Source organism: Gracilinanus agilis, chromosome 6 (genome assembly GCF_016433145.1).
Source record: "Gracilinanus agilis isolate LMUSP501 chromosome 6, AgileGrace, whole genome shotgun sequence".
Lineage (NCBI taxonomy): Eukaryota > Metazoa > Chordata > Mammalia > Didelphimorphia > Didelphidae > Gracilinanus > Gracilinanus agilis.
The window spans coordinates 249674314-249691022 of record NC_058135.1 but is presented as its reverse complement, the minus strand read 5'-3'; the positions used below and the strand labels follow the sequence as shown (position 1 = coordinate 249691022).

Here is a 16709-nt window from a genome sequence, read left to right as displayed (position 1 = left end):
AAGAAATGTTAAATTATATTCATCAGGCCCTGTTAAATTGGGTTTTGTTGGAGGAAATTAATGGTAAAAACTAGGAAAGTTTCAATTCTTGCCCTCCCTATCATGACTTCCTATCATCCTATCTTCCTACCTCCTATTAAGCATTTTTTCTTGGCTTTAGAGATCTATTTGATGCCAGTGTGGGCCTGGATTTGTAGATCTAGAAAATAGCTATCAGTTATCATAGCTTACACCTCAGATTCTCAATTCTGACATTTATGTGTGGTTGACAAATGAGTACCACTTGATATATGACAAAGAGGCAGAAAGTTTGGATGCCAATGGCCACTGCATCTATAAGAGAAGTTTAACTACTGTTGAGACATAGACTAGACCCAAACAACAAGGACTGAACAATTCTTTGCCACCAACTTTAGAGAATAAAAATAGCATATTTATTTTCTGGCTTTGTGTATCTGCCAAAAAGACAAAGCTGGACAGAATTTAAAAAATAGCTTGTTAAGGTTTGCAATGTCCTACTCATATTCACCAAGTTAGAATCTATCACAAGCAGAACTTGGATCCAAATCTCTTCAACCCCAATGCCTATCCTCCATTTTCTAATATGTGATTTCTACTGCCATTGATGGTATCATCCCCATTTTGTAGATGAATAAACCAAGAGTTACAACAGTAAAGTTATGTGTCTCTGAGCATTGGAGGTGGAATTTCAAGGAATCTAGTATAACATGTTCAATCCCTCTACTATTTCTTATATTGTTCGCTAGTTGACTCAGAACTTTGAAATTGATTAGTCTAGTATTTATTGACCATCTCCTACTGAAACTTAAAAATCAATGTGTGGCCTTTATGCATCAGTCTCATCACTGAGATTCAATCAATTATCCCACAAGCATTTAATAAATGCCTTATGTGTCAGACCTTATGTCAAATTCTGTGGATAACTGTTCAGATATTTCTGGTTGTATCTGACTCTTCATGACTGCTTTTGGGGTTTTCATGGCAAAGATACTAGAGTAGTTTGCTATTTGCTTCTCCAACTCATTAAAAAGTTGTGAAAACTGAGGTAAAAAGTGTTAAGTGACTTGATTCGGTTCACACAGCTAGTGTCAGAGACTATATTTGAACTCTTAAAGATGAGTCTTCCTGAATTCACACTCATTGCTCTATCCACTGAGCCACCAGTGTTGAGGGTATGCAAAAGTAAATCAGTCTATATTCTCAATGAAATTACAATTTAAATGGCTCGATTTGGGGGAGTGATGGCACTAGTAGCCTGGGGGACTAGGAACAGTTTCATGCAGAAGGTGTAAGTGAATTTCATTCTTTTTTTTTTTTAATTTTAAACCCTTAACTTCTGTGTATTGGCTCCTAGGTAAAAGAGTGGTATGGGTAGGCAGTGGGGGTCAAGTGACTTGCTCAGGGTCACACAGCTGGGAAGTGTCTGAGGCGGGATTTGAACCTAGGACCTCCCTTCTCTAGGCCTGACTTTCAATCCACTGAGCTACCCAGCTGCCCCCTAATTTCATTCTTGAAGATGACTAGCGGTTAAAAGATATAGAAGTGAGAAGAGAATGTATTCAAGGCATCAAGGATAGCCTGTGCAAAGATATAGAGATGAAAAGTCAATTGCTATGTAGGAACAATAGTAAGAAGGGCAGTTTGAGTAGACCAAAAGATGACTAAAGAGATGGTGGTGCTGAATTAGGCTGGAAAGAGAAAAGTTGGAGTCAGGTAGTGTAGGACTTTAAGTACCAAACAGAAGTGTGTATTTGATGAAAGAGGTGATAGGGATCCATTGGAGTTTACTGAGGAAATAAATGAAACGATTAAACTTCCACATTAGGAAAATCATTTTGCTATGTAAAGGCACAAAACCCCCAACTTATGGTCGACAACACTACATAGCACTAGCTGAGTCAGATCAAAATGTCAATGGGAAATATTTAATGAAATAAATAAAAATGCAAAGGACCAGAAGATCGCATGTGGTTTTCTCAGTCAATAAACAGCAATAAGGACAGGTATGTTGAGTTTGACACCAGTGAATTAGAGGATTGAATTGATTTGTGGGGAGACTAAGAAGCAGAGGCTGATAAGAGATTGATTAGAGATTGTCTGCCTCAAGGAGGGGGGAAATGCTCTTTCCCTTTGATACTGCACAAAGTAATACAGGGCACCTACTCTAAGTCCTCAGTAAATACTTCCTTTAACTAGCCAAGAAACAGATCCATAGGCAGCCATCTGGTACAGTGCCCCCTGCTTTGTCTGGTCAGGTGTGTGGGCAATGGTCCTTGAGCTAATGATCTTGTCTTCCCAATCAAATTCAATAATAAGGAGACAGCAGGGGGGGAAATGTTATTTCCTGCATGCAAGACACTGAAACGTAGATTTTTATGATACAACCATTAAACCTTGAAATGCCATTCTTAATAATAGTTATGTATAACTAATGAAAAGGGTAAAGAAAAACAAAGCCATTGATATATGGACCCAGGATCTTTGATGATCAGGGAGAATGAGAAAATAAATTATTAGTAATGCTCATTTTCCTTTAGGGTATAAATTTCTTTGGAAAAGAAGAATCATTCTTTCTATAAACATCTATTAAGTGCCTACTATGTACCAGGCACTGTGCTAAGCCCTGCCATTACAAAGAAAATTACAAAGGAAAATACATCCCTATTCTCAAGAAAATCACTTATCTTCTGGATAGATATCCAAAGGTGACACAGGAACAGGGACTGGATTGTATTTGTTCTTTGTAAAAATAACAATGTGGCCACAAGAATTTTTTTTGTAGAAGGGCCCTCAGAAAACATTTACTGCAATTTCTGCCTTAAAGATCTCTTCCATCATCTGTGACATATTCAGAGACTGTGCTCTGCTTGCTTTTATATTCCCAGGGTTTAGTAAAGTCCCTTCTACAAAAAGAAACTTAATAAGTGACTGTGGCTTGTTTGTTGGATGGCTATAATGCATCCACAGATATAAATTATCTGTCCAAGCATTTGAAAGGCATAAACTAGTAAAGAGAAGAAAATATTACCCAGGAACTTTAAATCAAGAATTTCAGGAAAAAGGTTGCCTTTCCATACATTTGGTACCTAGGTGGCACAATGGAAAGAGCATAGAGCTGGAGTGAGGAAGACCTGAGTCTAAATCTGGCCTGAAACACTTATTGGCTGTATGATTCTTGACAAGTCACTTAACTCTGTTTGCCTCACTTTCCTCATATGTAAAATGAACTGGAGAAGGAAATGGAAAACCACTCTAGTATCTTTGCCAAGAAGACCCCAAATGGGGTCTCAAAGAGTTCTATATGACTGAAATGTTCTACCTGACAACTACAGAAACTACAGGAACCACTCTCTTAGCAGACCTGTAATAATTTTAAGTTCCCTCACCATACTCCTCTTTCATTTTTATCCTCTGTGTTCTTACATATTAAACCACAAATCTATCCTACTTGCCCTTGCAGAGAGCTGAAAAGTGACAACACAGCAGACACCGGCTGAAACATCCACAGCTCAGCCCTATTTGCCATCTAACGTTACCTTAGTCATGGCTTCTGGTTTTCGAATGGTGACCTTGGCTTTGATGAGCTGAGCTTCATCAGTACCATGTTCAGAATCTTCTACGTAACTATCTTTTCCAACATCTGAAAATAAGACAAAAAAAACAAATACAAAAGTAACTTTTCTACTGTTAGAATATCTAATTATTTTGATTGAGAGTCTAGTAGGGAGAAGGAGAGACTACACGACACTTTAGGATGTTGCTTTGAATTTATTTATTTTTTCAAATATCCTCTTTTCCTCAGCTGGATAGAAAAGAGCCATAATCAGGGGTAGAGTCAAGATAGTAGATAGTAGAATGTGATCCAGCTAAAAGTGAATAAAATGAGATAATCACCAGTATTTCTAATTTATAATTCTGGTGAATGGAAAATGCATTTTAGTGTTTCCTAGTACTTCAGGTGTTTCTATATAGGCTAGAATTTCCTGGAGAGAGTTGGCACCTAAAGATTTTCCCACTAATCCAATATTATACCATGAAACAGATGGCTGAAGGTTTGAGCTCAGATCAGGGGGCACTTTCATGGATACATAACAAGTGAATCGAGTTGGAGTTTGAGTCAGGAGACCTCAACTTCCTTCCTGGGTGTCATCCTTAGTTTTCTGACCTGTGAAATGAGGAGTCTGAAACAGAGGATTTCTAAGGTCCTTTTTCTATGTCTAAAACTTCAGGTTCTACAACATTTATTAAGACTAACCTGAGGACCTCTATTTTTCCCTCCCTCATAATTTCCCCCATGTAGGAAAAGAAACTATGAGCATCTGTCTGAAGTCAAAAAAGACAAAATGATTCACATAAATCTCATAACCAAATGGAATGAAAAACAATCTAATACTATTAGTCCTGTGCTTTGGAGTGTGTGTGTGTGTGTGTGTGTGTATGTGTGTGTGTGTTTGTGTGTGTGTGTGTGTGTGTGTGTGTGTGCATTTTTTACTTTACAATTTAGCATTGTATGCATCATTTCCAAGAAGAGAATATGTCTATTAAGGGAAGAGAGGGTTCCATTTCTGCCTTTGTATTTTTAGCACCTTGAAGAGTGGTTCAGTTCGTGCACCCAGTTTGTGCTTAAGAGATACTTTTCTATTTGGAATGTGCCCTGTCTTCATTTTTGCCTCTTTGAATCCCTAATCCCTTTAAAGAAAGGCTCAGCTTTTTCATCATTTCTTCTGAAAAGCATTTTCCTGATCTTCTTAGCTGTAAATATTTTCCCATTAGCCACAAATTATGAACCATACACTCATTGGTTTGTCCAGTGTATTTCACCAGTTTTATTTAGTCTCTGTCCCTGGTTCTCTCTGTCCTCAACATAGAGAACATAGTACGTGTTTCATAATTGCTTTTAAGAAAATGATAAATGTTGGAGGGGTGTGAAACAATTGGGACACTAATGCATTGTTGGTTGGAGTTGTGCTCTTAACCAACCATTCTGGAGAGCAATTTGGAACCAAGGGTCTCTAAAATTGTGGGTACCCTTTGATCCAGCAATACCACTACTATAGCTATATCCCAAAGAGATCAAAAAAGGAAAAGGACCTATTTGTAAAAATACATATTTATTGCAGCTCTTTTTGTCATAGCAAATAATTGTTAATTGAGAGATTGTCCATCAATTACAGAATGAATGAGCAAGTCATGGTATATGATTGTAATGGAATACTATTGTGCTATAAGAAATGATGAGCAGGATGATTTCAGAAAAAAAAAACCCTGGAAAGATTTACATAAACGGATTCAAAAAGAAGTGAATAGAACCAGAATTACATTGTAAATAATGATCCCAAAATTTTTGATGAAGTATGAATGATGTAGTTATTATCAGCAATGCAGAGATCTAAAAAAGTCCTAGAGAATCATGTTGAAAAATGACCTTTGCTCTCTGAGAAAGAATTGATGGAGACTGAATGCAGACTGAAATATATTTAATTTTCTTCTTTTTTTCGTTGATACATTGTCCACAAAATAACTAATATGAAAAATTGTTTTACATGATTATACATTTTAAATCAATATCAGATTCCTTACTGTTTTGGCAGGGAGATGTGGGAGGGAATGAGGGAGTAGGGTGGGAAAGAGGGAGAAAATCTAAACTCAAAATGAATTATGTTAAAATTGTTTTTACATGTAATTTGGGGAAAAACAAAATATTATTTAAAAAAGAAGTGCATGTAAAATCAGACCATAAAATTGACCTTACTAAGAGATTGACTATGAGTACAAAATAAGAAAATCATAGATTTAGTGATAATTGAGACTTTAAAAATAATCAAGTCTAATCTCTTACATGAAGAAAGTGAAAATGTGAAGTGATTTGCTTAAAATCCATCAAGTAGTAAATATCTGAAGTTATTATGAACATGGGTTTTCCTGATGCCTTCACTTGAGTTCTCTTCACTTTTCTATGTTACCTTCAGTGAATGAAAATTTACATCTTTTTTGGTCAAACCCAACCCTCTTCTGACTGTCCCTATCACTGATGTGGAACCACTAAAATATTACCACTCAGCTTCTCCTCCTTGTGGTCACCTTCACTTGCCTCCCTCATATGATCAGTTGCCAAATCTAGTCATTTCTACCTCTAAACTATCTTTATGTTTTTCACATACCCTCACTTATGTACTCACACAAACTCTGTCATAGTGTAGATGTTTATCACCTTTCACGTGCACAGGTGGCAACGAGGTAACGCAAAGGAAGACCTGAGTTCAAGTTCAAGCTCAAATACTTACTAGGTATGTGATGCTGGGCAAGTCATATAACTTCTAGTTGCCTCAGTTTCCTCAACTGTAACCTAAGGATAAAAATAGCAACGATCTTGCAATATTTTTGTGAGGATCATATGAGATAATAATGGTAAAATGCTTAGCCTGGTGTCTAGCACATATCAAGTGCCACATAAATAATTATTTCCTTCTCCTTGCCTACTAAAATAGTCTATTTCATTGTGAAGATTGAATGAGACATTTGTAACATGCTTAGCCCAGTGACTGGCCCACGGTAGGTGCTACAGTAATGTTCCTTTCCCCCATGGCCAACTCTAGTAGTTCCCTACTTCACATCCCTATTTCGATTCCCCAATGATGTCCACTAACCTGTAGAAGTGTTTATCTTAAAGTGGAGGGCTGATCATTTCACGCCCCTGCTAAACTTCCACTGACTCCCTATTACTGCTAAGATCTAGTATATATTATAAATATATATAATATATAATAAATATATATTATAATAATATAATAATATATAAGAGCCAATATAATCCAAATTCCTTTGATGTTCAAAGTTTGACATAACCTAGCTCCTCTGTACCTCATCGATCTACTTACACAGTAACTCTTTCCACAAAGCTCAGTCCCAGTCATTCTGGCAAATGTGTTATTTCTCACAAAATCTATATTTAATCTTCCATCTCTGTTCCTTTGCAATGGCCATTTTTCTATGCCTAGAAGGTACCTCTATGATTTAGAATTGTTTTCCATCAAGATCCCTCTCATATCTAACCTGTTACCTTTCCTGATCTGATTTCCTATCTCTCCCAGTCAACTTCTGCTTGGGAAACTATTATATATTATAAATAATAATAATAAAACCATGTATAAACACAATAATAGATAAATAATAAAATGAAAATTCACATTTATTATTTATAATATAAACTAGTATATATTATGAATCATAATAAATGATAAAAATGAAAGTTCACATTTATTATTTATAATACACACTATTATATATTATAAATCATAATAAATAATAAAGATGAAAGTTCACATTTATTTATACCATATTATATAACATATAATGTTTATGTATTTACATATATGCATATACATACATGTACGCATTATATATACACACTACATAATTCATATATATGTATATATATATATACTTATATTTATAGACATGTTCCCTCAGTCATTAAATATATATCTATGAGGATAGAGACCGTTTCAAAATTACTTTTATCATCCTAGAGCTTAGTAAAGTTCTTGATATACATTATGTCCATAATGAATGTTGACTGTTGGACATGGAGATTAAAAATTTCTTGTTTTTTTTCTTGTTCAGTGCCTTTAAAATGGTGGAACTTAGGTAATAATAGTTAGCATGTATATTTTGCTTTAGTATTTAAAAAGCATTTAATAAAAAAATGATTTGATTTTATTTTTATCCTCCCAGTGACCCTCAGAGATAGACACTGTTATGATTCTGACTTCATAGATTAAGAAATTGAGGCAGGGGGGAACTGGGTGTCTCAGTGGATTGAGAGCCAGGCCTAGAGATGGGAGGTCCTATGTTCTAATCTGATCTCAGACACTTCCCAGCTGTGTGACCCTGGGCAAGTCACTTAACCCACATTGACAAGCCCTTACTGCTCTTCTGCCTTAGAACCAATGCACCATATTGATTCTAAGATGGAAGGTAAGGGTTTTTATTTAAGAAACAATGAAAGAAAGAAAGAAAGAAAGAAAGAAACAAACAAACAAACAAACAAACAAACAAACAAAAGAAGAAACAAAGGAAGAAACAAAGAAAGGAAGAAAGAGAAAAAAGAAACAAAAGAGGAAGAAAGAAAGGAAGGAAGAAAGAAACAATAAAAAAAGAAAGGAAGAAAGAGAGAGAGAAAGAAACAAAGAAAGAAAAGAAATTGAGGCAGATAGATTTTAAATGTCCAAGGTTGCACAGCTATTAAATATTTGAGAACAGATTTGAATTTAGGTATTATTGACCCTAGGGCTAGTGTTTTATCCATTTTGACCCTTAAGTGCCTCTATAAGTACTCAATAAGCATTTTTGTTAGTACTTCTACAAAGAACTCTTTCATTTACTGATTTAGCTTTTTAAAGTAAAGAACCCACTAGCAAATAACATAGCAATTATTATTTCATTTGACATTCTATATTGACTTATAAAAATCTGTCTCTACTCGTTACATTTATCATTGGTTCATAAAATCTTTCTGCATTTCTCTGTACTCATAATATAAATTGTTTCTCATAGTCCAACAATATTCCATTACATTCATGTACCATCATTTTTATAATTCATTACCCAACCTGTAGACATTTATTTTATTTTTATGTCTTTCTATTTAAAATATACTGCTATAAATATTTCATGAAATGGGGTTTTTTTTTGGTCACTGAACTTCTTGGGGGCAATATATTTCTAAAATGCTTTCCAAAATAGTAGGACCAATTTATAGCTCCAGAAACAACTTATTATGCTTTCATAAGTCTCCTAGATATTGGATATTTTCATATTTGGTCATCTTAGTCTTGTAAGCTTTTGAGATTAAACACTAGGACTAATATGGATTATACACTTATTACAGTTTATTTAGTATATTCTTTAATAGAGTCAACACTGGTTTACATTTGGTTTTTGTTTACCTGCCATTTGTTGACCATTTGTTTATTGGAAATGGCTTAATTAATATCACAAAAACCATTTATTTATTAGAAATGATTTCTGGTTCTACATATTTCTGTAAGGTATCTTTGTATTTTAGAAACAAGACCATTAAAAGAAAAATTACAAATATTGTTAGTATTAATTACTTTCTTTCTATATGCATTATTTTTGTTCATGTAAAACAATTATTCTTCAAAGATAAAGGGGACAAAATAATCTCAAAATGTCATAGACAGAAATGAAGAAAATCTAATCCTAATCAGTAACTTAAAATGTGGATTCCTTAAACAAATTAATCAAATAAAACAGGGTAAAAAATGACCCTTATAGTCCTAAAAGAAAAAAATCTAAAAAAGGAAAGACTTATAAGGAATCATTATGTTCACATAAGATGATTTTGAAAGAAAATAAAAGTGAAATCATGGTATAAGGCAAAACAAAAACAAAATAACAACATCAATAATATAATCAAGTTGATTGTATAATGCTTAAAAGAACCATAGACAACCAAAATATATCAATATTGAATATGTTTGCACCAAGTAGAATAGTTTTTAAATTTATAGAAGAAAAAACCTGATTTGTAAAAAAAAGACATACACAATATTAGAAGGCATTAACGGGTATTTTTTTCAAAGCTAGACAAATCTAATACAAAAACAAAAGGAAAATATAGAATTGAAGAAACTATTGGAGCATTTAGAACTTAATTACTTTTGGTACCTTCTAAATGGGACCACTGAAGAATTTATAATATATATTCTCCAAAATATTCTCCAAAAAATTTTCCAAAATTAGCTAAGCAGAAAAAAACAACAACAATCATCTGAATGTTCAACTAGAAGTTAGAAAGCTAAGAAATCAGTAATCAAAATTAATTCTAAAAAAAGGGAATTTGAAAAAATAGGTGAGAAATGGATCAACTGAAACCAATATAAGTACAATAAAATTGATTTTAAAATCTAAATGCTTGTTACCTGGGGAAAAAGAAAAGAAAAACCTAACAAAACGATAAACATTTAACTAATATAATGGACAAGTTGAAGTAAACTAATCAAATTAACCAAATTAAAAGGAAATGTAGGAGCAAAGAGCTAGAAAAAATAATTCCTAGAATCTATTATACTTATTTGTCAAAAAAAAAAAAAGAATTCTAAGAAATAGATGACTGTGAGAAACCTAAAATCCTCCAATTAAAAGAGCACCAAATAGAAGTCTTGAATAGTTAAGTCCCAGAAAAGGAAATTAAAGTTGTAATAAATGAACTCTGAAGGTTAGTGGGAAGACTTGGGGAGGAAGATCATCACATGTCCTAGTCTATCTAGATGTAACAACAATTAATGGTAATGTAATCTAAATGTTATAATTCCAACTCATTTTGTAGTTGAGGAATCTGAGGCGTATTAATAGTCCTTTTAAACTTTTAAAGAACAAACTTTAAAAGTTGCATTGCTATATTTCCAATATTATAAACATTATTCTTAAAAATAGATAAAATGCACTCTAATAAACAATTTTTAAAACAAACATTGTTTTAACGCTATGTTAATTTTCTTATTTCCAAAAAAGGAATTCATTTTGTAATTAAGTCATTGTGAATTTAGGTAAAACTTATTATGTAATTTTTTTATAGAATGAAGAGTAAAGTGCATAAAATAAATCTCATTGCACTAAATTTGTTCATATAGATCTGGGAATTCAAAAGTTCATTTTTGTTTTTCCTTGGAGTTTGAAATTGCTAGAGAATTCCATCTTCTACATTAAAAAATCTTCAATCCAATTCCATTCAATCCAATCTGAGAAACATTGATGAGCACCTTTTTGTTTTGAGACACTATCTTAGAAACTGGTATACAAAGATAATTAAAATTGACTTCTCTCCTCCAGAAGCTTCCATTCTCTTAACTGATGTAAGGTTCTTTATCTGAGACATGAACAAAATTACATGATCCAGTTATAAAACTCTCTCTATTCACCATACAGTGTATAACATGGTCCATAGTGTCTAAGTGAAAGGGCTCATAACACAGAAAGACATTGATCCAGTGCTCACACCCTATATCTGTAATTTTCCTTATTCCTATATTTTCAGAGCACTTTAAATTATCCTGTAACCTTATCCTAAATAACGTCCTACATTTTGATGATGCTAAACCTTTATCTTCACTAGCTAGATTCTCATGACTGGGGATGTAGACTCTAAGTGATCATCCTAATGCAAATATTTTTTTCTTTTTCTTTTATTTTGTAATAAAAGATTTTTCCATGGTTCCATGATTCATGTTCTTACTCTTTCCTCCACCCACCCACCACCCACCCCCTGTAGCCGAAGAGCATTTCCACTGGTTTTTATATGTGTCATCGATCAAGTCCTATTTCCATGTTATTGATAGTTGCACTGGGGTGGTTGTTTAGTCTCCTAAATCAAACATTAATAATATGGAAATAATGATCAATTACATACCTAAAACCCAGTGGAATTGCTCTTTGGTTATGGGAGGAGTTTAGGAGGAGGGGAAAGAACATGAATCATGTAACCATGTGAAAATATTCTAAATCAATTAATTAAATAAAACTTTTAAATTCACTAGCTAGATTCTTGGAATGGTTCCTGATCATAGAATCAGAAATCTATAGCTGAAAAAGACCACCAAACTTTTTATTGTACTAATGAGGGAACTCGAGTCTAGGGATGCCAAGAGCGATGCCTGGCAATGAGACATTTTTTTGAGTACTCAAGTGTATTTACTTATTGCCTCTTTTCTTCTTACCATGATTGTAAAGTACCTTTGAAGATAAGAATTCAAATTGAAATCCTAGTAAATAATAACTATTAACAGCTAACAACTTCAAAAGTGATGGGAAAAATATATGTAAACTTGCATATTTATGAATACATAATTTTAAAAAGTTCTTTGTACATGTTGTCTCATTTGAGTCTAACAACTCTGAGGTAAATTATATTATTCTCATCACACATAGGAGGAAAACAACTATAAAAGATTAAGAGTTTTGCCCAGATTCTCACAGATACTAAATGTTGTAGGAATGATTCAAATTTAAATTTCCAAGGGCCCTGGACTCCATGCCTCTAACTTCCTGAAAATGATCACTTAATAATAATAAATCCCACTGCCATATTAGGAACTAGAATTTCAAAGGTAAAGACTCTGATCTGTAGTGTTGTATCATGGACATGATTGGGGGGGGGATCAAGCCACCAGTTATTAGAGAGAAAGTTTCATACCAAATTACTTAATGTGATCATATTTATTCCTAGCTCAAATCATCTTCTATTTGACCTATTGAAAATTATAGCCGATTTTGAAAATTAGGAAATTTGGGTCCTAGCCAAGATTTATCACTTGTAATGGGTAACCTGAGGCAAGTCACAGGACTACCTTGAGCCATACTTTCCTTATGTGTTCAATTTTGCTATTGTTACTTGGACTGTATTCACATGGTTCCTGGGAGTCTTACATGAGATGATGCATTAAAAATATTTTGCAAACCAAAAGGCCTCTGTAAGTAGCAGCTATTATTCTGCTAACAATAGCTTCTCAGACACTACACACCCTCTCTGATTTATCTTTGAATTTCCCACAATGCTTAGCACAGAGTTCAGCACCTAATTGATGCCAAATACATTTTTGATGAATGGAGGAATGTATAAATCAAAAGGTTTATATTTTTGACCTGCGCAATAGAGCACCACGAACAAATTGTAGAACATTCCAGGACTATGGGGTGAATATCTCTCTAAAAATTTTTTTGAATTTTAAATACTGAATCCACTGAAAAGCTATGACAAAATGTAGGTGTATTCCAAATGGAACGTTTCCCATTCAACCCAGAGAGATTCTTCTCACTCCTCATGACATAATTTATGAGAAAATCTTTTTGGTTGTTCAGTTGTTTAAGTCGTTTCCAACTCTTCATGACCCCAACTGGGGTTTTCCTGGCAAAGATACTAGAGAGTTTTGCTATTTCCTATTCCAGCTCATTTTACAATTGAGGAAACTGAGGCAAAGATGGTTAACTGATTTTCCCAGATCACATACATAGTGTCAGATTTCAACTTTGGAAAATAAATCTTTCTGGCTCCAAGCCCAGCACTCAAAATCTCAAGAACACAGATATAGAATTTGAAGGGACATGAGAGTTGATGAAGTCCATCTCCCTCATTTTTTAGATAAGGAAACAAGGTAGAGAGAAATTGAGTGACTTGTCTAGGGAAATACAACTACTTGGCATCTGACGTCAAATTTGTACCCCAGTCTTCTAGACTCCAAATTCAGGATTGTATTCACAATGCCATGTATAGACAATACAACTCCTATAGAGCATATAATATGCAAAAAGGAAACATGGATTCTGCATTGTCACTTTTTTGACTTGAGTCAATACATCTTAAAAATTATTTTCCAATCCACTTGAATCAATAAGACTTGCATTCCTTTCTGGTATGCTACAAAATGACCAATTTTTGTCCTTGCTACTGAGCTGATAAAAGAGATGGTCCTTATTATTGGTTAGATTTTAAAGTTTTGCATCAAAGCTAAAACACAGATAAAACCATCTATAAGGCTAATAAAAATAGAGTCTAACTGCTTATCTTATAGTTTTAAAGATCTCTTCAAGTTTGGTAAAGGTAGAGATTTACCAATTTTTTAAGCACCCTCAGCTACATATGTTTGGTGTGTCTGTGTTCCTAAAAAAATCTTCTTTTGAGGTGGCTCAAAATTGCAGAGATGTAGTTTTTGTCAGATGTAGTTAATGTCAAATATGTTGGTATCAATGTACTTCACCAATATATTCCCTTGATTTCTTTCTAAACTTTTTAGGTATTTGGGAAGAAGCTATGATAACTACACGAAATATGGAATTCTTTTAGTACTCAGTGAATGGTGAGGAGACTACTGTCCCTAAAGTACTTTATTATCTCCTTGTAATGCAAAGAAAACAACAAAGTCCTGCCCATATTCTATTAGGAGGGACAGTAGAACAAGAATCTATTTTTGAAACCTCTGTCAGATTTCAGTATACCAAACCAAGGAGGGCCAGACAGCTAGACTATGCCCCTGTGGGCCATAAAAAGATTATTGAATTTTAATTTTAGGTATTAAAATTGATCATCACTAAAATTTTGGAAAGGTTATTTAGCCCCTCTGATATTCACATTCTTCATTTTTTAAATTAGGATGCTGAACACAATGGTATTTAAATTTCCTGTCATTTTCTACATACATGATCCCACTCCACAGTAGATGTCTTAAATTTGGATGTCTAAGGAGTTCTTGGATATGAAGTAATTTGTCCCTAGGTTTCTGATCTGTAGTTAGGATAAAATTTCTAGACATATGTGGAGGAGTAGTGTAATGCAAGTTAAGAAGGGCAGATTTGGGGAACACCTACTACTCATCCTCAGTAATAAACATATGTCCATAAATGAGGCTTAATATCAGATATGACCAAGAAGCTGGTCACAGTTTTGAGAGTACCAGTAGCTGTCCAGATCTCTTTATCATCTCTGATAATCTGATAAGGACAGTTTAGTTGATAAGGAAATAATGAGACATGAAGATCTTTTACCTCATGCTTTCAGCTCTGGCTCCAGTAGCATGGAGTTTATTATATATATTTCAAGACTCATTTCACACAAAAGAACCCCCCTGAAACTTTGCAGATGCGCAGAAGTTATAAATTATGTCACATCAAAACACAAAACATTGGCTTCAGAATAGAGCAAGGCCAAGGCTGAATTTTGACTTCTTTCTTATCAGAAAGCCAAGTCAGGGAATATTTTTCTCAGGGTTGAATTGCCCCTGATAAAGTTTTGGCCTTGGCTGTAGCTGCATTCCTGGGCAAAGGGGAACAGTGTTAAGCCTTTAAATTCAGGTTTGCTAGGAACTTAAAGCTTTTCAATAAGGCCACAATACTTTTCAACAAGAAATCACAAGGATCACTAAAGGGATCAAAAGAGGAGTCTCAGATTTTTATCTATTCTCTTACTGGCTTCCCACAAGTAGCCTGGTGGGAAAGTTGAAAATGACCTGAATGATACCTCTTATCTATAGCAATGCAATTCATTCTTCTTTTCCTTGCCTACTACCAAGGCCAAGTGGATTACCCAAGTGATTTGATTGAAAGTATGTTAACTTTCTTTCCTTTCTCCAGCAGGTCTCTAGTCTCTAGTACATTCTAAAATCTAAAAAATTCATAAGATAAACTTTTGAGGAAGAAAATTTGGGGGACATTTTGTGAGGAGAAATTATTCATATTTCAGTATAAATTAGTTCTCTAAACAGACTATCCTTTCATCTAGGCAAGATGATATAATGAGAATTAAGGAGATGGTATGGGAAGCTAGTGTAGAGGGAGTTAGTGAGTACAGAACATGGGAGAAGGGAAGGACAATATGGTGAGTTATAGAATGGTATTAGGACTATCAGGATGAGATGACTAGGCACCAGATGAATTAGGATGGAGAGTTCTAAGTGAGAAGAATGGCTAAGGAATATAATGGGGAGGGATCAAGGGAGATCTTGGATTCCATAATAAATTTCCTTGAAGTCAATCCTATTCCTTGTGTACATCCTTATTCTGCCCCAATCACCAACCACAATTCTCATTCGACTCTTCTGTTCTCTTCTCCTTCCTTGACTACTCCATACTCTTTTCCAACTTCAGAAAACAGGTATCATCTATAAACATCTTGTTTGAAATGATGAGGAGCTAAGCAAGGGAAACAGAAAGATCACATTCTTTAGTTCTCTGGCTTGAGTTTCTAGGAACTAAATTTGAAGACTATTGCCCTAGTCCCTGCCTATCAATTGTTTTTCTGTCCTTCTCACTTAAGAAACACCTTTTCAAAATTGGGAAAACTTCCATCAACTCATGATGGGAAAAACAAAAAGAACATGGAGAATTTATAACCTTATAATATTATTTGAAAAATTTTAGCAGACTAATCAACACAATGATCATCTATAGGTCCAAATGAATAAAGATGAAACATAGTCTTCGCCTCCAAAGAGAGGTACAAAGAATTTAATTTAAATAGGCATACATTTTCAGATATGGCTAATATAGGAATATGTTTTGCAACACTATGAAAACATGTCCTGAAATATATTTATTTTTCAATTTTCTTATTGTAAGTGGAGTGATTAATAGAAGAGAGAGTTTAAAAAAAGGCAGAAATATCAAACATTGCTTTGCAATTTCACAGCTTCATAGAATCTAGGGAAACAAAGGACCTCAGAAGTGAAATCAAGGTTTTTGTTTGTTTGTTTTAAATACCAACTATTCTCTAGGAAAACGAAAGTATTTCAGAAATATATGTTTCTAAGGAAAACTCACCATAGGCTATATAAATCATTATATAAAAAGAGTTTTCTAATTTCTCTCATTCAGCCTCTAAAATGAATAAATCACTTTTAGTGCTAACAATGCTTCAGAAACAAGGACTGAGCCTCATAGACACTACTGTGAAGTTAATGAAAACAGCAGGAGTGAATTTGCAAACATAACATGGGACTATTTACTTGGGTTTGCACTACTGGTGAATAAAGAATGAATCTATTCTCAGATATATTTATGATATTATCATATTGGATATTCCTTCCAATGATGCCAATCTCAACCTAGCCTTGTGTTATTCTTTTCTGTCTACCTATAAATTAGACCCTGGAGGTAAAAGAAAAAATCCTAACTTC

General features: G+C 33.9%; 1 protein-coding gene across 1 annotated transcript in view; it reads right to left on the bottom strand.

Moving 5' to 3' along the window:
• The window catches only part of ANO3 (anoctamin 3), a 575082-nt gene that overhangs the window by 204766 nt on the left and 353607 nt on the right, over window positions 1-16709 (bottom strand). Inside the window, exon 4 of the mRNA XM_044681841.1 lies at window positions 3558-3661. Coding sequence (XP_044537776.1) covers window positions 3558-3661 — 104 coding nt within the window. The remainder of the gene's footprint in view (window positions 1-3557; window positions 3662-16709) is intronic.